Source organism: Euprymna scolopes, chromosome 21, assembly GCF_053919585.1.
Source record: "Euprymna scolopes isolate OS-2025 chromosome 21, ASM5391958v1, whole genome shotgun sequence".
Classification (NCBI taxonomy): domain Eukaryota; kingdom Metazoa; phylum Mollusca; class Cephalopoda; order Sepiida; family Sepiolidae; genus Euprymna; species Euprymna scolopes.
The window spans coordinates 95,673,856-95,696,352 of record NC_136502.1 but is presented as its reverse complement, the minus strand read 5'-3'; the positions used below and the strand labels follow the sequence as shown (position 1 = coordinate 95,696,352).

Sequence of the window (22,497 nt, the reverse complement as noted above, 5' to 3'; positions counted from 1 at the left end):
AAAAAAGGATAAATTATTAACCAATGAAAAAAAGGATAAATTATTAACCAATGAAAAAAAGGATAAATTATTAACCAATGAAAAAGAAAAAAAATGCAATAGTCGAAAAAATGAGTTTTCATGAATAAAACAATGATAACTACTTAGTGTTTTTATCAATTTCAACAAGAAGCAATGTTTACCTAATTGTCATGTCAAAATTAGCTAAATATCACTGCATCATTACATAGAACATGTGCTTTGTACAAATAGATGATTGCATGACAGCCACCATGAGTGTAAAAAAAAATATGGATTGAGTTACTTCCTCTGCCTTGATGCTATTAATTTATATACACACTTTACAAGAAACCTTCTCCACCACTAATAACAATGGCCAAGAACACATTACCTGAAAGTACTTCCTTTAAACTCCTCGGCCTAATGTTTATAGGATACATGAACTGGAATAGATACCTTGAGAGTATTGCCAAGGCTGCTGCAAAGAAGGTGGGCTCTCTCTACCGTTCTAGAAAACTACTTATGCCTGAAAGTATCCTGTACCTCTATAAGGCCACCATTCACCCATGTATCGAGTATTGTTGTCACATTTGGGCTGGTGCATCTGCTGCTTGTCTCTCACTCCTGGACAGGGTACAAAAGAGAGTCGCCAACCTGATTGGTCCTGAACTGTCATCTAGGCTTCAGCCTCTGTACCACTGACGAAATGTTGCATCTCTCTGCCTGTTCTACAAGTACTTTAATGGTGAATGCTCTGACGACCTACAAGCACTTGTATCCCCTCAACGTGACTACCCACGACAAATCCGACAAGCAGCTAAGTCCCACCCCTTCACAGTAGAGATCCCTAGGTGTAAGAAAGCCTTCTACTCCAATAGTTTCTTCCCCAGAACTGCTAGACTTTGGAACTCCCTTCCAGGCTTCTGCTTTCCCAACTGTACTGACATGCAGAAGTTCAAGTGTAATGTAAACAAACATCTTGCTACTCATCTCCCTTCATAATGCCCCTGCAACTTATGCCCCAATAGTAGCTCCCTACTTCAAAGTGGCACTGTGCCTTGTTTGGGGTGAAAATTGATTTAAAAAAAGAAAATCTTTTCGAAAACTATTTTCATTAATAATTCATTTTCTATCTTATCGTTTTTCGTAATTTTTTGATATTTTCATTTCTGCGACATGACAATTCAGCAGATACCATACGTTAATTTTAGTTGGAATTCAATATTTCGAATTTCGCTACAATATCGAAGAAGGACCATATATTTTTATGCGCATCTGTCCTATCAAAGAACCAAAGTTTTTGGTGGGTTTTTTTTCCTTCCCTGAAGTTACTATTTACAATACCTCCTCACGGGAAAGGGTCGTCTTTTAACGTTGAGAAAAGGAACAAAAATAAAAATTGTCTCAGTCATGAAGGATTTCTCTTCTGCTAACTGAGAACAAGAAATTGAAGTGCAGCATCTGAAGAACAGATACTACACTTTGATCTTGTTTATATAGTTTATTCCGGTTTTTAAAAAGTTACAATCAATTTTTTAACAATCAAAAGTAAAATTTCACAAACAAAAACAAACTTTGGCACAAGGCCCTTCAAGAAGTTTCAGGGGCTTGGCTAGAAGGCTAAGAACGTCCGAATTATAAGTGTTCTTGAACTATTTTTTCAGACGGGACAAATTGTGATTAACACCGGTTCCCGTTCAATCTTGTCTTTCTCTGTGTTCCCCTTCCCCGACGCTTTTTTTTTTTTATTTTCTCTTTATTTACTTGTCGTCGATATTTTAATGCAAACAAAAGGAATCGAAAAGAAGAAAAAATGATATAAAAAGGTAAGCAACGACGCATAAACTATTGGCTTTTATTTTTTAAAATGATTTTTCCTATTTTCATCGCCATAATGATCGGGTGTGGTTAATGTTTCTTAGCCTTCAACGTTCTCAGCAAAGAAAACGGAAAGATAAAAAAAAAAATTATCATTTTATTTGATTTAGTTTTTATTTCTATTATCTTTGAGTTTTTTTTTTTTTCAATTTTAGTTAGACTTTATTTTAAAATAAAAATGTCGAATTCAAAATCAAACCTTGGATTCGTCATTATTTCTTGGTTGGTTTTGTTCAACTTAACAAAAAAAAAAAAAAAAAAACCCAGACATTTTGCAATTTTATGTAGAAAAAATGTTTTTGGCACTACTGCAGTTTAACAGCCATAAGCAAATTGGATGCTTGTACAAACAAAGTCGGCAGATCAAACAAGGGAGATAAAATGTGAAATAAGGGAGTTTTTTTTTTAAATTGTTAGGTGAAAGTACAGAATAGTTACAAAACACCCTCCACACAATGTTAAGAATAGCTTTCTAAATAATAGCGTTATTATTTCAACGCGGTAACTAACTGCATAGTGCATAAGTACCAATTTAGTTAAACAACAAAAACTACTTTAATTAAAAGTTAAATAATTTCCAGTTCTGTTTTCGTAAATTTATATGAAAAATATTATTTTTAGATAAATAATTTCATTAATAAGCTAAAATATTGAAAGTAATCTCAAATACGTTTTCTAAAATAAGCAATCTGTGTTATGTCCCCTGTTTCTGTAATCCTATTTTTTAAAAATTGATTTGTCGCCGCAAATTGTTTTCATTTCGGAAAATTCCGCCCCCTCAATATAAGCATATTAAGAATGGCTTTCTAAATTGGTACTAGTGAGTGCACTTATTGATCCGTGCTGAAATAATAACGTTATTATTTAGAAAGCCATTCTTAACATGGAGAGAGGAGGGTATTCTGTACTTTAACCTTACAATTTAAGGTACTTGTACAATATTTTCATTTTTTAATGTCTTGATTAAACTGTACTAGTACCGGAATAATGGGTGCTTGTTTAGATTATTGATCTTTTAATCCAACGCGTTTCATGTGAAAATATTACGTGTCATTTGGAAATTAGTATAATTTTTTTTTTTTTACACGGTGGTCACCAGTCACCACTTATCAAGGCCCGGAAGCCACTCAGGGATAAGGGTTATCGCAAGTACAGTACGTTAGTGTGGAGATTTGATGAAGTGTTTACTTAAGGGGGCGGTTCATTAGGAATTTGTTTACGTTGGATTTGAAGACATCCAAGTTGTAGTCAGGTAGGAAGCAGGCAGACGGAACAGAGTTCCACATGCGCGCAGTTCTAAGAAAGAAGCTTTGTTCATGGAATTCACATTTTGATTTAGGCACAGATAAAGAGTGGAGGAAATTTTTCACAATAGATTCAGCTAGACGGGTGTGTTTCGTGAAAGATTGGTGAGGGGGGACCAGAGATTGGAGTTCAGACGAGCACCTGCCATGGAAATAACGATAAAACAAGGATAGGCTCGCAACGTCTCTTCTGTGGGAGAGAGGTTGCAGGGTAGAGAAAAGGGCATCCCCCACTAAGCCACAAAGTCTATTTTGTACTCTGTCAAGGCAGGATAGGCTGTTTTTAGCAGCCCCTGCCCAGATATGGCAGCAGTACTCCATCCTTGGGCGTACTTGGCTTTTATATAGATAGAGAATTGCATCAGTAGTGAGATATCTTCTGGAGCGGTAGAAGGATCCCACCATCTTTCCAGCGACCTTGGTAACAGACTTGATGTACGTGTTCCATTTCAGATCAGGAGTAAAGGACAAACCCAGAAGCTTGTCAAAACAGATGGCTTCTCCCAGACGAGAGCCATCTATCTCAATTGATGCCAGACGATGATCAGAGCATTGATGATGTAAGGATAGGAGTTTGGTTTTAGATGCATTAAAGGTAACCAGCCACGTCTTCCCCAACTGAACCACGCGCTCAAGATCAGAGGAGAGAGAATCAGAGAGAATTTTGTCATTTACAGCCTTTGATGTGTTGCCGTAGATGGCCGTGTCATCAGCATAGATGTCAACGAATGATTTAAGTATGTGTTTAGGGAGGTCATTGATGCAGATCAGGAAGAGAGTTGGGCCCAGGATTGACCCTTGAGGGACTCCAGCATTAATACTGCAGGCCTCTGATTTTTGTCCATCGACCACTACTCTTATGAGCCTATCGGAGAGAAATGATTTAATGATTGAGAAAACATTTCCAGTTATACCGTAGCTGGAAATCTTGTGAAGTAGACCCTTATGCCATACCTTGTCGAAGGCCTTTGATATTTTAAATACAGGGCATACTGATGAGGTTTTCCAAGGAGTCGGAAAGCACTTTTCCTTAAGGCAACGCTTAAACAGTTTCGTAAGTATGGGAGCAAGTTCTGGTTGAAGCTTTTTTAACACTATAATTGGGATGCCGTCAGGGCCAGTTGCTTTACTGGAATCAAGGTTCTTGATTAGCTTGGCGATCTCATGCACAGATATTTGTATATTACCTAGCGTGTTCTGTGTTATAGGAGGGGAGTTGATGGCCTTCATCGCATAGGGTAGAATTGGCTGCAAAGTTCTTTGCAAACAGTTTGGCCTTGTCTGATGCTGATGAGATGACATTGATAATGGTTGGGATAGAACGCACACTTCTGTTCAGGATCCTATTTGTTATTTGCCAAAACTGGTGGGAACCAAGCTGCTGATCAGCTACTTTGGATTTAACAGACTGGGCATATAGCTCTCTTGCAATTCCAAAAATTACGAAAAATGATCCAGTAGAAGATGTGCTAGATGTATTTTTGATAAAAACAAATCCTCCACAATTGCATTCTGACATGTTGTTTAAAAATGGCTGACCCTTAAATTTAGTCGATTTACGTTGCAGCAGATACGTCAGTTTATCATACTGAATTGGTCGCACAAACTCTTTCACAAAAAGCAATGAAACTTGATAATTCAATAAATTCTATTTTTGCTTCGAATTATTTGTCTATTAGATAAGTTTTTTGTAATTTGTGAAATTATATTAATTCTGACATGGCCCGTAAATACGTAATAATGTTTTCACCTGAAATGTGTTGGATTAAAAGATCACCAATCTGACCAAGTTGATTACCAATGACTATTTTTAACATGACTGATCAGGCTTTCGAATTCAACAAAAGGCTGACTGTAATCTTTCTCTGATCCACCTAACTGAATTTGAATATGATAACTGCAAGAACACGATCAAAACCTAATCATCTCTATTTCTGCATGAAAAATAAACAAATGAACATAAAACAAAAACTGAACCAATGATTAAGCAGGGGCAGCTTTAAAGAGACAATGTTGTCTCAGTCGGCTTTCTATTTCATTCCTCCAACACTGCTCATCCCCATCGTTTACCCCTGCCACCTACCCTTTATAAGTTGCTGGAATCTTTCAATGGACTATGTTTTTATTTTATCATATCCTTTCTCTTAAAAAATAGTCTTACACTGATTTTTTTTTTTTTTTTTTTGCGCTGCATGACTCGACACAGGACATATATTATTATTATTATTATTATTATTGATATCTTGCTGAAAAACCACCTTGCTGATGCCCTAAGCATCAACAAGTTTGAAATTAAATATCGAAACAATCTCAATTAATAAAAATCACCAAGTTTCTCATTAATTCTTTGGTTGTTAGTGATAGCTTAACACTGCTGCAATGTATTTATGAATAAATTATTCCAACAATGTTTTCAATTGAATAAATCATATTTTTTACTAATATATTCATATTAATTTTTATTTATTTTGGACTATTATTCTCATCTTTATTAGTTGTTGTTTCACGACGTTTCGGCCAACTATTCCTCTGGCCTTTGTCAGGTGGTAACCGCGATGGATAGGAACTTCGAATATCCTAACTGCATTCTCAGCAATCACTGCCATCCGTTTTGGCCAAGTAAGCCTCTGGTCGGTTTTGGGTAGGATTAAAACCGCTATCTTCAGACAATGCTCATCTGGAACCGTAGAGATTTAACATCTCTATCAACTGCGCCACGGGCCCCGAAGAGCGATCAAGGTTGGATTTTTTTTATCTTATAAATCCACGTTTATTTATTATCTGATCTTTCATGGTCGGGTCCGTACCGAATTGTATATATATCATTTTAATTGGAATTCATTATTGAGATGAGTATTATTTATATTAATTTTTATTTATTGCGGACTATTATTCTCATCTTTAGTAGTTGTTGTTTCACAACGTTACCACCTGGCGAAGGCCAGAGGAATAGTTGGCCGAAACATCGTGAAACAACAACTAATAAAGATGAGAATAATAGTCCGAAATAAATAAAAATTAATATAAGTAATACTCATCTCACTAATGAATTCCAATTAAAATAATATGAATACTATATTCATATTTCTAATGTGATTTATTTTTTATATTTTTGTGATTAAATGTGATATGCAAATATGTTAACAGTTCTTATTTTAACTATATCGTCGACTTTATTTTCCATAGAATGGCTACACATCTCAGTGCACTAAAAATGATGAACTATCTGCCAGTTGATGTGGAGATGGTGACAGTATCGAAATGTTTTCAAATGGAATTGATAGAAATGCAGTGTGACGAACAATTTAGATCAAAATTTTATTCCAAAGATATTGTTTTTTATACAAAATATGTTTTTCTGAGTAGAAAATATTTCAAATCAGTGACTCACGCAAGGAAGATGGCGTCTTTGTTTGCAATTACCTATTAATGTGAACAACCGTTTTTTTCAAAATTGAAGCAAAGTTTCACGTTAATTCTTTGGTTTTGGTGATGGCTTAACACCGTTGCTATGTATTTATAAACAAATTATTCCAACAATGTTTTCAATTGAATAAATTATATTTTTTACTACTATATTCATCTGTTGTTAATATAAATTATTTTTATGTGTATTCAATAATTTTGATTAAATGTGAATATGCAGATATATCAACACATAGCTATATCATCGACTTTATCCTCCATAGAATGACTACACATCTCAGCGCACTAAATCCTACAGAATTACTACACATCTCAGCGCACTAAATCCTACAGAATTACTACACATCTCAGCGCACTAAATCCTACAGAATTACTACATATCTCAGCGCACTAAATCCTACAGAATTACTACATATCTCAGCGCACTAAATCCTACAGAATTACTACACATCTCAGTGCACTAAATCCTACAGAATTACTACATATCTCAGTGCACTAAATCCTACAGAATTACTACATATCTCAGCGCACTAAATCCTACAGAATTACTACACATCTCAGTGCACTAAATCCTACAGAATTACTACATATCTCAGTGCACTAAATCCTACAGAATTACTACACATCTCAGTGCACTAAATCCTACAGAATTACTACATATCTCAGCGCACTAAATCCTACAGAATTACTACACATCTCAGTGCACTAAATCCTACAGAATTACTACATATCTCAGTGCACTAAATCCTACAGAATTACTACATATCTCAGTGCACTAAATCCTACAGAATTACTACATATCTCAGCGCACTAAATCCTACAGAATTACTACATATCTCAGTGCACTAAATCCTACAGAATTACTACATATCTCAGTGCACTAAATCCTACAGAATTACTACACATCTCAGTGCACTAAATCCTACAGAATTACTACATATCTCAGTGCACTAAATCCTACAGAATTACTACATATCTCAGTGCACTAAATCCTACAGAATTACTACATATCTCAGTGCACTAAATCCTACAGAATTACTACATATCTCAGTGCACTAAATCCTACAGAATTACTACATATCTCAGTGCACTAAATCCTACAGAATTACTACATATCTCAGTGCACTAAATCCTACAGAATTACTACATATCTCAGCGCACTAAATCCTACAGAATTACTACACATCTCAGTGCACTAAATCCTACAGAATTACTACATATCTCAGTGCACTAAATCCTACAGAATTACTACACATCTCAGTGCACTAAATCCTACAGAATTACTACATATCTCAGTGCACTAAATCCTACAGAATTACTACATATCTCAGCGCACTAAATCCTACAGAATTACTACATATCTCAGTGCACTAAATCCTACAGAATTACTACATATCTCAGCGCACTAAATCCTACAGAATTACTACACATCTCAGTGCACTAAATCCTACAGAATTACTACACATCTCAGTGCACTAAATCCTACAGAATTACTACATATCTCAGTGCACTAAATCCTACAGAATTACTACACATCTCAGTGCACTAAATCCTACAGAATTACTACACATCTCAGTGCACTAAATCCTACAGAATTACTACACATCTCAGTGCACTAAATCCTACAGAATTACTACACATCTCAGTGCACTAAATCCTACAGAATTACTACATATCTCAGTGCACTAAATCCTACAGAATTACTACATATCTCAGTGCACTAAATCCTACAGAATTACTACATATCTCAGCGCACTAAATCCTACAGAATTACTACATATCTCAGCGCACTAAATCCTACAGAATTACTACACATCTCAGTGCACTAAATCCTACAGAATTACTACACATCTCAGTGCACTAAATCCTACAGAATTACTACACATCTCAGTGCACTAAATCCTACAGAATTACTACACATCTCAGTGCACTAAATCCTACAGAATTACTACATATCTCAGCGCACTAAATCCTACAGAATTACTACATATCTCAGCGCACTAAATCCTACAGAATTACTACATATCTCAGCGCACTAAATCCTACAGAATTACTACATATCTCAGCGCACTAAATCCTACAGAATTACTACATACCTCAGCGCACTAAATCCTACAGAATTACTACATATCTCAGCGCACTAAATCCTACAGAATTACTACACATCTCAGCGCACTAAATCCTACAGAATTACTACATATCTCAGCGCACTAAATCCTACAGAATTACTACACATCTCAGTGCACTAAATCCTACAGAATTACTACATATCTCAGCGCACTAAATCCTACAGAATTACTACATATCTCAGTGCACTAAATCCTACAGAATTACTACATATCTCAGCGCACTAAATCCTACAGAATTACTACACATCTCAGTGCACTAAATCCTACAGAATTACTACATATCTCAGCGCACTAAATCCTACAGAATTACTACATATCTCAGCGCACTAAATCCTACAGAATTACTACATATCTCAGCGCACTAAATCCTACAGAATTACTACATATCTCAGTGCACTAAATCCTACAGAATTACTACATATCTCAGCGCACTAAATCCTACAGAATTACTACATATCTCAGCGCACTAAATCCTACAGAATTACTACATATCTCAGCGCACTAAATCCTACAGAATTACTACATATCTCAGTGCACTAAATCCTACAGAATTACTACATATCTCAGCGCACTAAATCCTACAGAATTACTACATATCTCAGTGCACTAAAAATATTAGACTATCTGCCAGTTGTCTTTCATGAGACTTATTTTAACAAGTCGCGTTGCTTATGTTTAATGTGTAATTAATGAATACATATTTTTTATGACGCTTGGCTATATGAAAAGTTGACAGAATCAAAAGGAACAATAAAGCAAAAGAAGCCAGGGAGAGACTGACATGCAAAGTAGCAGAAATCTTAAGCATACGCACATTATACATACACACCTCATGAATGCGTGGATGATACTGCGTATGTATGTATGAAAGTGTATATGTTTGCAACTATTTGTACTTTTTTTTTTTTTCATTTTTCTTAAACTTTTTTTTAGGGGATGGGACATCCAACCAGATGTCTGACATTTACCCCTATTTTAGTGAGTCCAACCAAGAGATCTTTTCAGGATTCTAGCCGTCCCTTTCAGTGCAATCATTTGTATTTCACTTGCACTTGGTTCACCGGGTATGCTTGCTATGTACTTTTTAAAGTTCTTTTTCATAAGCCCAGTTGCTCCTATGATTACTGGTATCTGTATGTATGGGTATGTGTGTTTTTGTTTGTGTGTATGTGGTTCATTTATGTTACAAATTTTCAATAACAATTTCAAACATACACATCATAATCTCATCCATTTCACTTCAGATGATTTTTTTTTCACTTTTTTTTATCTTTAGATTTTCTTTTGTTTTTCTGATTACTCAGTGTTTATTTTTGTTATGATTTTAAATATTTAAGTCTGCATATGTAATTTTTCTTAATTTTTTTACTTTCTACTGACCTGTAACCCCTCATTCTAACACAATCCTATATATTTTTTCTAAACTTTTGTATATTTTTTTGTCTAATTCTATTTTTTATAACTATAGTATACTTTTTATGTTTTATTTCTAGACAAATGTTCTTATGCCAGTTTTTTTTTTAATAATCTTTCTCTTTTCTTTTCTTTTCTTCTCTTTTCTTTTCTTTTCTACTTATAAGAAACATTAACAGAGCTTTACATTGCGAGTAAAACAGTCATACAGGGTGACCCCAAAAAAAACAAAAGCTAAATGGAGGCCATCTAGAACATATGCTGTAGAACGGAGAAATAAAGGCCAAAGACCCTAGTGTTTTGATGTGATGTTTTGAATATAATAAACTAGTTATGACCAAAGTTTCATTTCATTCAGACAAAACACTAAGAAACAAGGCCTAATTAGAGTTGGGGCCCGTTTTTTTGGGGGGGGGGGTCACCCTGTATGTGCAAGTAATTTTTCCAGTGGCAACTAGAAATAATGAAACGCTTATCTTTTGCCAATAGTGTTTTTGTTTTTTTTCACCAACAATCTACCAAAGCTCATTACTGAGTAAAACATGTCTTTTCAACCTTAGTTTCTTAGCAAAATCCAATTATTTAAACTATAAAAATAATTATAATAATGATAATAATAATAATATAATAATGATGATAATATAATAATAGAACAATATACTCTTTTCTTTTTTTATCAAAGTCTATTTAAAAAAAACTCTGAAGAAATTCAAATGTTTATACCTTCAAATCTTTACATAAAACTCGGTTCATATTTAGAATTACACTTATGTTTTTAAAAAAGTACAAAAATATCTTCATGATGCATGTACTCATACAGAACGGAGATGTCATATTCCAAAAATCATGTGGGTTTGGCTAATGACTTTTCTGTTTGGCTGGTGAACAAAAATATTTAGTCGTCAAAAGTCAACTAAAGAAAAAATTGTCCGTAGAACCCTGATTAAGCTTTGAAATACCATCGTCTAAAGAGTTTTCTTTAAATTTCACGTTTTACCTAATTGATTTGATGATCAAATAAAATTTGTTTAACTTTGTATTGTCATCAAGTGTTTCCTATAGCATTTGCTCCACTCATTCATGTAGAGCTTTCTGTATCTTGATGGGTTATTGTATAAAGTTTATTTTATCTTTATCACTTTATTATTTTTTTTTTTTAGAGATAATATTTTTATAAATAAATATCATTTTTACCTACAGATAGTGATATTTCATGCTTACCCAATCATCAGTGTATGAAATGAAAATTAATGCTGGTTGAAAAATTCAAACCAATCACAATCGACGCTGGTATTCAACCTATATAAAATGTATAAATCGTTTTATTGCAGGTGAAAATTTTTTAAATTTGGAAATTAATATAAACCCTAGATAGGTGAAAGTTTGTACACTGGAAGAGCATGACAAGGTGTGTTATTCTCATAATTTTTGTGGAATTTCCAAATATATTTTTAAAGTTATGCTTACGTTTCTGTTTTCAGGTCCATCGCTTTATTGCAAGTATTTGTAAATGTACATTCTAGGTAATAAAACAATATTCTTACTTCATAACTTTATTTTAATGAAACAAAGAATACTATGACAACAGCATATTCTTTCCCTTGTTTTGATTCTCAGGTATATATCCATTGATATCTTATGCTTTTACGGTTGATTAATTGTGTCTGTCGGATATATGCTCGAAAGCTAAAACAATGAAAAGAATATGCTGTTGTCATAGCCCTAATAATCAGTAACAATATTAACAAAAACGAAGGATGAAATTTTTATTATTATGTTAAAGAAATCGTTTACTTGCCAACATAACTTCCATTTTTCAAAATAATATTAAACAATCTTTTTTCAACGAATAAAGTCAATCGATGGATGTGAGAAGATGTTATACCACCAGCAACCTCCGTAGTCCTCCTCGAAAGTGCATTTTTCGACAAAAAATTGAACTCATCCTTCATAAACTTTCATCTTCAAAATTAACCAGAACTGTTCAATGGGGTTGAGATCTGAAGAACAAAGTAGCCATGTCATGAGATTATCTCCACTGATGCATAGAAATCCACAGAAATCGGTCGTAGTCTGGACTGAATGGGATGGCACATTGTTGTGCATGAAAATCATTTGGCGACGCGACAATGGGAGGTCATGAAGTCATGGCAACAAATGCTCATCTAAAAATGCAATATAAGATTAGCTTGTCAGTTTGATATTTTTAGGTACTCAAAAAGGTCCAATTAGTTCATTGCAGCCCAAAACATGACACCTTCACCTCCTTAGTAGTGATGGAATCAATGAGGTGTAGAGGCTCCAAGAGGACTCCAAACTTTGGCCCATCCATCTGGTCCATCAAGGGTTGCTCTCAAGGGCCTCATCAGTAAAAAAAAAACATTTTGGAAGTTGTTTTTTTTCACATATTTTTTTAGCCTAATTCATACGTTTTTCTTCATGAATTTTGTTTAAAACAGGTCTTACAATATCATCCAGCACATTGCATCGTGTTTGCTGGACAAAGAAGGTATTCCAGCCTCATCAAATATGACAACACTGATGCTGCACAGCTGCTTGATAACTTGATGGCAAATTTTTCTAATATCACGAGGAGAAATTGTCCTTCTCATGTTTTTGTCCTTCCTTGGTTTGGTGTTTTGTTTATGAATGAATGTGGTTTTCTTCGATCGCTCCCAGATCTACAAGAGATAAATCTTCTGCAATGACTGCAACAATACACTCCTTTTCAGTAGCAGTCAATCGTCATTTTCTGGGCATTTTGCAATAAAGCAATGGACAGTTAAAATTACATGAAAACAGAAAAGTGACCATAACTTAAAAAATATATGAAAATAACGCACCTTGTTATGCTCTTCTAATGTACAAACTTTCACAACGGTTTATATTAATTTCCAAATTTAAAGAATTTTTATCTGCAATAAAGCGATTTACATGGTTTATATATATATATATATATATATATATATATATAAAGTTGGCCGTGTAAGTTTTTTTTTCTTGCTAATAGAGTCAGAGATGTCTTCGTGGTCGGTTCAAATCTCCTGACTGGCGGTAATCGTGACACCCTGCACTGATGATTCCCAAAAGGATGAAACACTAGTGTTTGTAGATTTTTTTTTTTTAATTATTATAGTAATAATTATATAATGTGTGTGGTTGACTTCAATACCGGAGTCAATTTTCAGGGGAAGTAACTGTATATATAGATAGATAGATATATGATAAATAGCTATATAAATATATATATGATAAATAGATATATAAATATAGATATGATAAATAGATATATAAATATAGATAGATAAATAGATAGATTACTAAGTATGAAAGTTGTTTAAGTAAAATGGTCATTTGTATGCATAAGTGCAAACAAATTGTTTTCCTTTATAAAAGGGAGAAAATTAGTCAATGTGCGTATTTGCCTTCATTTTGTCTGTGGGAGTTTTTATATTAAACAATTGATACCGAGGTGCTTGTGTAGATCGGTGATCTTTTAGACAAACGCATTTTAGATGAAAACATTATGTTATGTCAAAATTATTATAAATTCCAAAAATTACAAAAAATAATCCAATAGATGTTTTATATTTAGTTTTTAGGAAATTTCATCCACAATTTCAACAGCTAGACGTTTTATATTTTGAAATGACAGATTGGTTAAATTGATCAGCTGCAGTTATCTCCCTTGGAAATTTGGGAACTCTTTCACATTAAAACATACAATGGAAAGCTATAAATTGATAAACTCAGTGAATTTTATTTTTGGCTATAATTATTTTTCTACTAGATCATTTTTTTTTTGTAATTTTTGGAATTTATACTAATTTCGACGTGGCATGTAAATACGTGATATAATTTTTTTCACCTGAAATGAGTTGGTTTAAAAGATCACCGATCTCCACATGCATCGATATCAGTTTTTATTCTTCTCTTCCCTCAGCTATTAGCTGGGACGGGGGGGGGGGGGTCCTAGATTGAAGCCTATCGAATGTTCCTATTGACTATGTTCTGTGTCAATAAAATAATGGACAGACGTCAAAGCATACTGGGCCAGTGCATCTTTCACTCTTAGACAGGATTCAAACAAGAGTCTCAAATCTAATGAGTCCCGCACTATCTGCCAAGCTCCAACCTCTGTCCCATCGCTGCAATGTTGCATCCCTGTGTTTCTAGAAAACGTTTATGTGCAGCTGAAACACGCATGGTAACAAGATAAAAAAACAGATATTAATTTAAAAAGTGAAGAGTCTATCATGCAGGGTGAAGTATGGAAGTGAAACCTGTCCAGTAAGGGTTGTGGACATGCGTTGCATGGAGAGAAATGATATGAGAATGATATCATAGATGTGTAATATAAATCTAAAACATGGGCTTAGATCTGATGAACTCTGAGGAAGATTAAATCAGCACAGTACAGGAAAATGCATGCAGGACAACAGATTTTGTTGGTATGGCCACGTTGAAAGAGTATATGGCAATTCCTGGATTAGTTGATGTAGAACAGCTGCGCTAGCAGGGTAAATTGTGTGCTCCTAAAATCAAATGATTCCATAAACAAAGTTTCTATCCAAGAACTTTCCACTTGTTGAACATATTACTGCAGGAATGTCTCCGTACAGACTACATGATCGTTTCCATGTCCAATGTCAATAAATCACTGTTCCTATTTACTTACCACAAGGGCAGAGTTAGGCATAAGGTCGGTTTTTAATGTGGGGAAAATCCAGCTCTCCAAAAAGAAGTACTCTGGATAGGAACAAAAATAAAAATTGTCTCAGTCATGAAGGATTTCTCGTCCACTGACCGAAGTCAGAAAAGGTGAAGTGTAGCATCAGAACAGATACTACACTGTGATCTTGGCCTTGTTGCCCTGTTAATCTTTTCATAATACTGTTGTGTCATCCAAATAAAAATCTTACCAATTTTTAAGAAATCCTACTCTAAAATTTATTAAAAAATGTTCTAAAGCATTTTCAGCGTGTTGACATGTAAACATGTAATAAAATAATTGCATATCTCTACAAAGACGCAACTTGCCCATGCATAGAGTATTGGTGCCATATCTGGGCTGGTGCATCTTTCACGTTTAGACAGGGTTCAAACAAGAGTCTCAAATCTAATGAGTTCCGCACTATCGACCAATCTTCAACCTCTGCACCATCACTGCAATGTTGCATTCCTATGCCTGCTTTGCAAGTACTTTAATAAAATATGCTCTGATGAACTCATTGCACTTGTGACCCCTCACTATTGAGGTCCTTAAATGTCAAGAAACCTTCTACTTTGATAGTTTCTTCCCTCAGACTACTAGACTTTGGAATTCCCTTGCTATTTCCTGCTTCCATAACTGTACTAAACAGAACATATTTTTCATTTCTTTTTTGTGAGGTCAAAATTGAAAGGAAGCAGATTATAACTGTTTCTTATCCTTGAGTGGCCTTTGGCCTTGAAGAGCAATGAACCATTAGTATAGGTAAAAAAAAACACTTGAGGAAGTGATGAGGATGCATTTGAAAAAGAAAAAAAAAAAGATTTTATGTTTCTGAATTTTTTATGTATTAAGGAATAATTGTTTCGATTCTTCAAACTATTGTTCTCATCTTGAGTGTTATTTTCTCGTTTCTGTTGATATAACCTCTGACTTTCTTCGGTTGCATCTTATCAAACTCGGGGATCTTTCTGTCAAACTGACATGGCTGACAGTTCTCGTTCTGTCATGGCTGACAGAACAAGAGCATGCTACCCTTTGCGGATTAAATAAAGGGTTATATTCAAAATTCTGTGCAGATTCCCCGAGTTCAACAAAATACATCTGAAGAGGGTTGAAGGTTACATCAGCCAAAACGTTGTAAAAATAACATTTAAGATAAGTGCAATAGTCTGAAGAAGCCAAATAAAGGTTAGTCTTGAAGTCAATTTCATAAAGCCGTCCAACACCATATAAAACAGATGTTAAACCGAATATGATGATGATGATGATTTATACTGTTTAAGTATCTGTTTATTTATTTATTTTTGTTTTTTTAGAGAAGATTCTATCAGGCAGGTCTACAACATGTGATGATATCTGAAAGTGAAATTTGGCGTGAGAGTTGAGGACATGTGTTGCATGAAGAAATAATTTGAGAATGATACTCTAGATGTATAACATGAGTTTTAAAGACGGCTTTAATTCTGATGAACTCTAAGATTAAATCTGGACAGTATTGGGAGATGTGTGCAAAAGAGTAGACTTCAACAGTATGATGATGTTGAAAAACATGGATAAGGATTCTTGGATTCGTAAATGTAGAACAGTTGATGTAGCAGGTCCAGTTCGCAAGGAAAAGTTAAAGAAAGCATATGGGATAAATAAAGACTTAACCAGAGATAGATTTATTTGAAGTCAGTTTCGTAAAACTGTCGCATGCATGCTAGCAATTAAATTAGATGTTAAACCGAAGATGCTGCTGCTGATGATGATTTTTTTTCACTGTTAAGACATGAAAGTCTTGAAAATTTTAATATTTTATTTCCATGTTAATATTTTAGGTGTTTCTACGTTATTAGAGCAAAATTTGAAAATTGAAATATTAAACTTCAAACCTGAAACCAGAGAGTTCGAATCGTAATTAGGGAGGTAATTATTTTCTGAAAACTTAAAAAATCTTAGGTCAATTTAGCAAAATTCAATTTTCACTAATTGTTTTTGAAAACTGTTTTCATTAATAATTAATTTTCTACCCTATCGTTTTGCATAATTTTTGGATATGTTCATTACTGTGACATTACAGTCAAGTAGATACCATTTATTTTACTTGAAATTCAATATTTTTATTTTTGAATTTTGCTATTATAAAAAAGAAGCACCATATTTTACGTTAATATTTTATTATGTTAATATTTTATTTCGATGTTTGCAGTAACATTTTTTTTTTTTTTTTTTTTTTCAGAATTCTTAAAAACAGTTCTAAAACTGATACAAACTCAATCCAGTTGAAAAACAAACCACGCATCAAAATAAGCCCAACTTGCACAACTGACCTTAGACAATCATTAGGGAGCCTCTTAAATCCTGACTATGGAACGGTCAACAGGTTTGCCGATCTACGGGGACTTATATGGAAAACAGTTTCAACCAAGAGTTAGCAGTGCCTCCCAACCACACCGTGCATCTCATGGTGGGCATGTCTCTGGTGGAAAACAACTTTCGATGGGTCACCATGTATTGGACACCTCCCAGCACGTATCACACTTGGGTCAGAATGTCTTTTCGTCCGACGTCTACGGAAACACTTTCTCACAAGCTTGTTATTTGCCTGCAATGACTGCGCCTCCTGCTGTGTCGATGAATTTTCCAGAAAAAACTCAGAACAGCAGTGGTAGCAGTGGTTACGGGGCTGGTGGGTCAAATAGGGATAACTGTAGCAGTTTCCAGTCGAAAAGTTCTTCTCAAAAGGGCATGTCCAACGATGGCACCACTGATGGTGGGTGTGGCGAGGTCCCCTGTAGTGGTCACGTGAGTGGAGGAAAATCCACATCCTACCAGCATCAGCATTCTGGATCTGGGGTGGACAGCAGGGTTTCCTCTTCGGGTACGGCTGCAGCATTGCCATTAAAGAAATACAGTCACTCCAGCAAGTCTGAGGTACATTACCATCAAAAGCAGGATCATCAGCAGGCATCTAATAACCGACAGATTAGTCAACAGTCTTCATCATCATCCTCCGCCTCATCATCATCATCATCACAACATAGGCAGCAGCAGCAGCAGCAACAACAACAACATAATCAGTCTAACATCCAAACCCATTATGGTCAGAAACCAACCCCTAAAAAGCCGTTAAAACAATTGTTTTGTGACTATTGCGGCAAGCAGTTTGCACAAGAATACTTGATGCTAAATCACCGACGTACCCACACTGGTGAAAGACCCTTTCCCTGCGATTTTTGTGGCAAACATTTCGGACGCAAAGATACACTACAGCGACACCGGAGAAACCACAAACCTGATATCGTTCCTGGCAACGTCGCTGATCAGAGTAGCGCCGGACTTTTAAAAAGTGCGATTAGTGCTGGGATGGATCACCTACTACAGGAATCGGATCCCGATGCTGATCCTGATCTCCCCACGAGGGACAAAATGATGAATCCATACGTCCAAGGCAGTGGTGGCGAGGGCAACAGCTCTGCGGCGAGCAACGTTTTTGTGGAAGGAAATGAAGGCGAAATCGGAACCATGGTAATAATGCCGTTCTCGCATGGAGATCAAAAGGTCGAAGCTACTAGTGAGCCTCGCCATGATGGTACAATGCCGTCCGGCATTCCGAAATCGTCCAAGACATATCAGTGTGAAATCTGTCTGAAGCGTTTCGCACAGCGTCACTATCTCAGCATCCATCGCCGCACGCACACAGGTGAAAAGCCTTATCAGTGTGATTACTGCATTCAGAAATTTGCCCGTCGCGACACGCTCTTAATTCACCGACGGACGCAGCATACAGGTGAGCGGCCTCATCACTGTGAACTTTGCGGAGAAGCGTTCTTTCACCGAGGACAGTTACAGATGCATCTTCGTTCGAAACACGTCTTAAAATCAAGCAACAGTAATGTAGTAAGAGAAAATAATGTAACACCAGGTAATGTTGGCGATGCTGATGCTCGAGGTAATGACATTGGTGAAGGAGAAGTTATCAATCATAGTAATAGTAGTGGTCGTAGTAATACTGATGGTAATAATATAACCATGGGTATGGTAAATACAAACCCTGGCATGATGGTCTACCGCAAGCGCTACCAGTGTGACTATTGCTACAAACAGTTTGCGCAACGATACTATCTGCAGATCCATCGTCGGATCCATACCGGAGAGAAGTTGCTGCAATGTGATGTCTGTTTGAAGAATTTCACACAGCGTCACTATCTCGTCATTCACAGACGAACACACACTGGTGAAAAGCCATTTCAATGCGATTTCTGCATCCAAAAGTTTGCACGCAAGACCACATTGCAGATTCATCGTCGGATGCACACAGGCGAGCGTCCGTTCAGCTGTGACGTGTGCCATAAGCGGTTCGCACAGCGCGACAAGCTGACCGTCCACCAGCGCACCCACTCTCCGAAGAAGCGGTACCGATGTGACATTTGCCTTAAGCTGTTTGCACAGCGCCACTACCTGCAGCTGCACCAGCGTTCTCACACTGGCGAGCGGCCATATCAGTGTGGGGTCTGCTTCAAGCAGTTCGCACGCAAGAACTCGCTCCAGATGCACCACAGATCCCATACAGGGGAGAAGCCATATCAGTGTGAGGTCTGCTTCAAACAATTCGCGCAGAGGCAGTACCTCCAGCTGCACAAACGCACGCACACAGGGGAGAAGGCATACGAGTGCAACATCTGTGCAAAACATTTTGCGAGGCGGGACACGTTGCAACGTCATATGCGTATCCACACCAAGCATTTGGTAAGTTCGGTTAAAAGCAACGAGGAGCAGTTACCGAGCGTAGATCCATACACATGGCAGTTATAAGTTTAAAAAAAAAAAAAAAAGGGGTACTTATGCAGAAAAGGTACCGTGCTGAAATAATAATGTTATTATTTAGCTTGAGGAGTGGAGAGTGTTTTGTAACTATTCTGTATTTTCACTAGTGTTGGGACGATTAAGCGAGAATCAGAAAAATCAGAACTTTATGGGATATCGGAATCAAAAACATTTGTGCTTATTTTTCGATACCAAAAACGATTCCCGTACTTATCTTTTTTTTTTTTTTTATATTCTGTTTAAAATAAAATTTTCCACTGCTCGTAACAAAATAATAAATATTTATTGATTTTTAAACATCCAGTAAAACTAAAATCTATAGACCCCCCACCCATCCACCCCCTCGCAAGTGTGTTTTTATATTTGAGAAAATATATGCACATTTCAAATGTGTTTTTATTGTTATCGGGAAAAATTAAACATGTTATAGTTAAAAATTTAGACATTCCTACAAAAACTAGAATCGGAAATTTAGAACGAAATCGGCAATTGTAGTGGAATCAGAAACTATATTGGAATTGTCCTGTCACTTACTTTCACCTAATAATTTAATGAACAAAAAGATATTGTAAAACTTAAATTTAACTTGAAAATACTATTTACAAAAAGCAGCATTGGTACCTTCTCTGCCTAAGTACCAAAACCCAAACAATCGTCCGAAGTATGAAGATATACTTCATTTGTGAACAGACTTAAATTGATGTTGTGCTTTCGATTTTTAGTATCAAACTTCAGATTCCACTGTCAAACAGCGTTTACTTGACAATTCGTTTTTGCTAATATCCACATGAATGAACGCTTTAAAAAATCTTCATTAATACATAGTCAACTTTTCATTTCTTAATGACCAGCAGGGCTACCCAGAGTTGCCCAGCTATTATAAAGAATAATACCAGTGATGGATTTAAAAAAAAAAAATTTTTTTTTTCTGAACATATACTTTGAAAACTCAGATAAACACTTTAGCATTAATATCATAAACTTTGGTGAAAATTAATACCTCCGTTCAGTCTCAAGAGACAATGGATATTTCCTGTAAGGGTAGCTGCTCCTGTAACTGTGAGGCAAGGATTGTATAATCCCCAACCACACCTCTCCTGAATCAGCACTGCTTGTGTCCAGTAACAAGGAGAAGTCCAGGACGACTGGAAACAATGGCGAGATAAGCGGAGAGCACATACAGCACCTGGAATTCCCAAATGGTCACCCGTTTTAGTACTGACCACGCTCAACGTTGCTTAACTTTGATGATCTAATAAGAACCCGTGGGTCAACATGATTATGCCGTATTACCTTGATGAAAATATGATTATAATTATATCGACACACCAAAGTTAAGCTCCGTTTATACTGGTCAATACTTGATGGGTAACTATTTGGGAATACCAAGTATTGTATGTAAAATCTCTTTAGAATTTTGTCCTTTTAGTCCTCACAGTCTAGGGGGAAGAATTGCTGTTTTTTGGATCGACTGTTGTTTTGAGTGTGTGGTATGTGGAGATTTTCAATCCTCTCATCATATTCATCATCATTAAAAATGTCAATCTATCCAACCCATTAACCTTTGTTTGTGAGTGTTTTTTTTTTTTTTTTTGCTATAAGTACTTACTCATTAATTAAAAAAAAAAACCTGGCAACAGATGGTGTGACTTATTAAGCAGAGCATAACTATTGCAATTAAACAAATCTGAACACACAAAAAAAAAAAAAAATTAATGCACACCCCACTTTAGCGGGACAGACACAGGAAAATAAGAAAAAAAATGTTGCACACAAAAATATATACAAGCAATTTCCATCTTTCCAGTAATTACTGGAATCAAAATAAATTCTTTGTAATTTCATTTTTTTTATTTATTTAAATATATTTTACACGTCTTATATTAAAAAAATATTCAGAATCTAAATGTTTTTTTTTGTTTTTTACCTTTTTCACCTCCAACTATAAAAAAAAAAAAAAATGTCTCATTATGGTAATAGAGTGTAGAATTTCTTTCAGAATTTCTTTCAAATGGTGATGGTTGTTAGACTTACTATTTGCTTTTTTTCCTTTCTCTAAGCACTTGAAATGATTTAATCCGGCAGTTTTTTTATTTACTTCCTAATTTTTGTGTGACAGGATGGATATATATTTATTTAATTATCATTATAGTAAATAATTATCTCACCCCCTTTAAGAAACTCGTTTCTTATCGTTGAGCACTTTCAGTTGAAATAAAGTTGAAATTTAGCTCAACTATATCGTATGCGCAGATCCTCATATAATGATTAGATCACTCTGACAAACATTAAAACCATCTAAAAATAAATGTTTAAATCTCAACAGTACTTCTCATGATTAACGGCGGCCAAATGGATTAGGTCTTTGCTAATGAAGTCAGAAATGGCTTCTGTTGCTGAGTTCGAATCTGTCGACCAGTGTTAATTGTGATACCCTGCACTGATGATTCCCAAAATATTCCCTCCTATCACAGATAACACGCTATGCAACAAAATATTCCCTCCTATAACAGACAACACGCTATGCAACATACAAATATCTGTGCGTGAGGTTGCCAAGCTAATCAAGAACCTTGACTCCAGTAAAGCAACTGGTCCCGACGGTATTCCAATTATAGTGTTAAAAAAGCTTCAACCAGAACTTGCCCCCATACTTACCAAACTGTTTAAGCGTTGCTTTAAGGAGAAGTGCTTCCCAACACCCTGGAAAACCTCATCAGTATGCCCTGTATTTAAGAATTCAGGTGATAAGTCATCCCCCTCTCAGTACAAACCAATAAGTCTCCTGTGTGTCATGAGTAAGTTGCTGGAATCCACAATAAAT

The 22,497-nt window shown here is 35.5% G+C and overlaps 1 protein-coding gene across 2 annotated transcripts; it reads left to right on the top strand.

Annotated features, from left to right (window-relative positions):
• The first annotated feature begins 1,669 nt into the window (after positions 1-1,669).
• Positions 1,670-21,580, top strand: LOC145242606 (uncharacterized). Of its 2 annotated transcripts, XM_080105718.1 has the most exons (3): positions 1,670-1,826; positions 5,678-5,921; positions 17,086-21,580. In XM_080105718.1, the coding sequence occupies exon 3, from the start codon at positions 17,214-17,216 to the stop codon at positions 19,659-19,661; it is 2,448 nt and encodes an 815-aa protein (XP_079961844.1). In that variant the 5' UTR covers positions 1,670-1,826; positions 5,678-5,921; positions 17,086-17,213; the 3' UTR covers positions 19,662-21,580. The 2 variants fall into 2 exon arrangements, with proteins under 2 accessions (XP_079961844.1, XP_079961843.1); XM_080105717.1 differs by lacking the exon at positions 5,678-5,921.
• Positions 21,581-22,497: the final 917 nt, after the last annotated feature.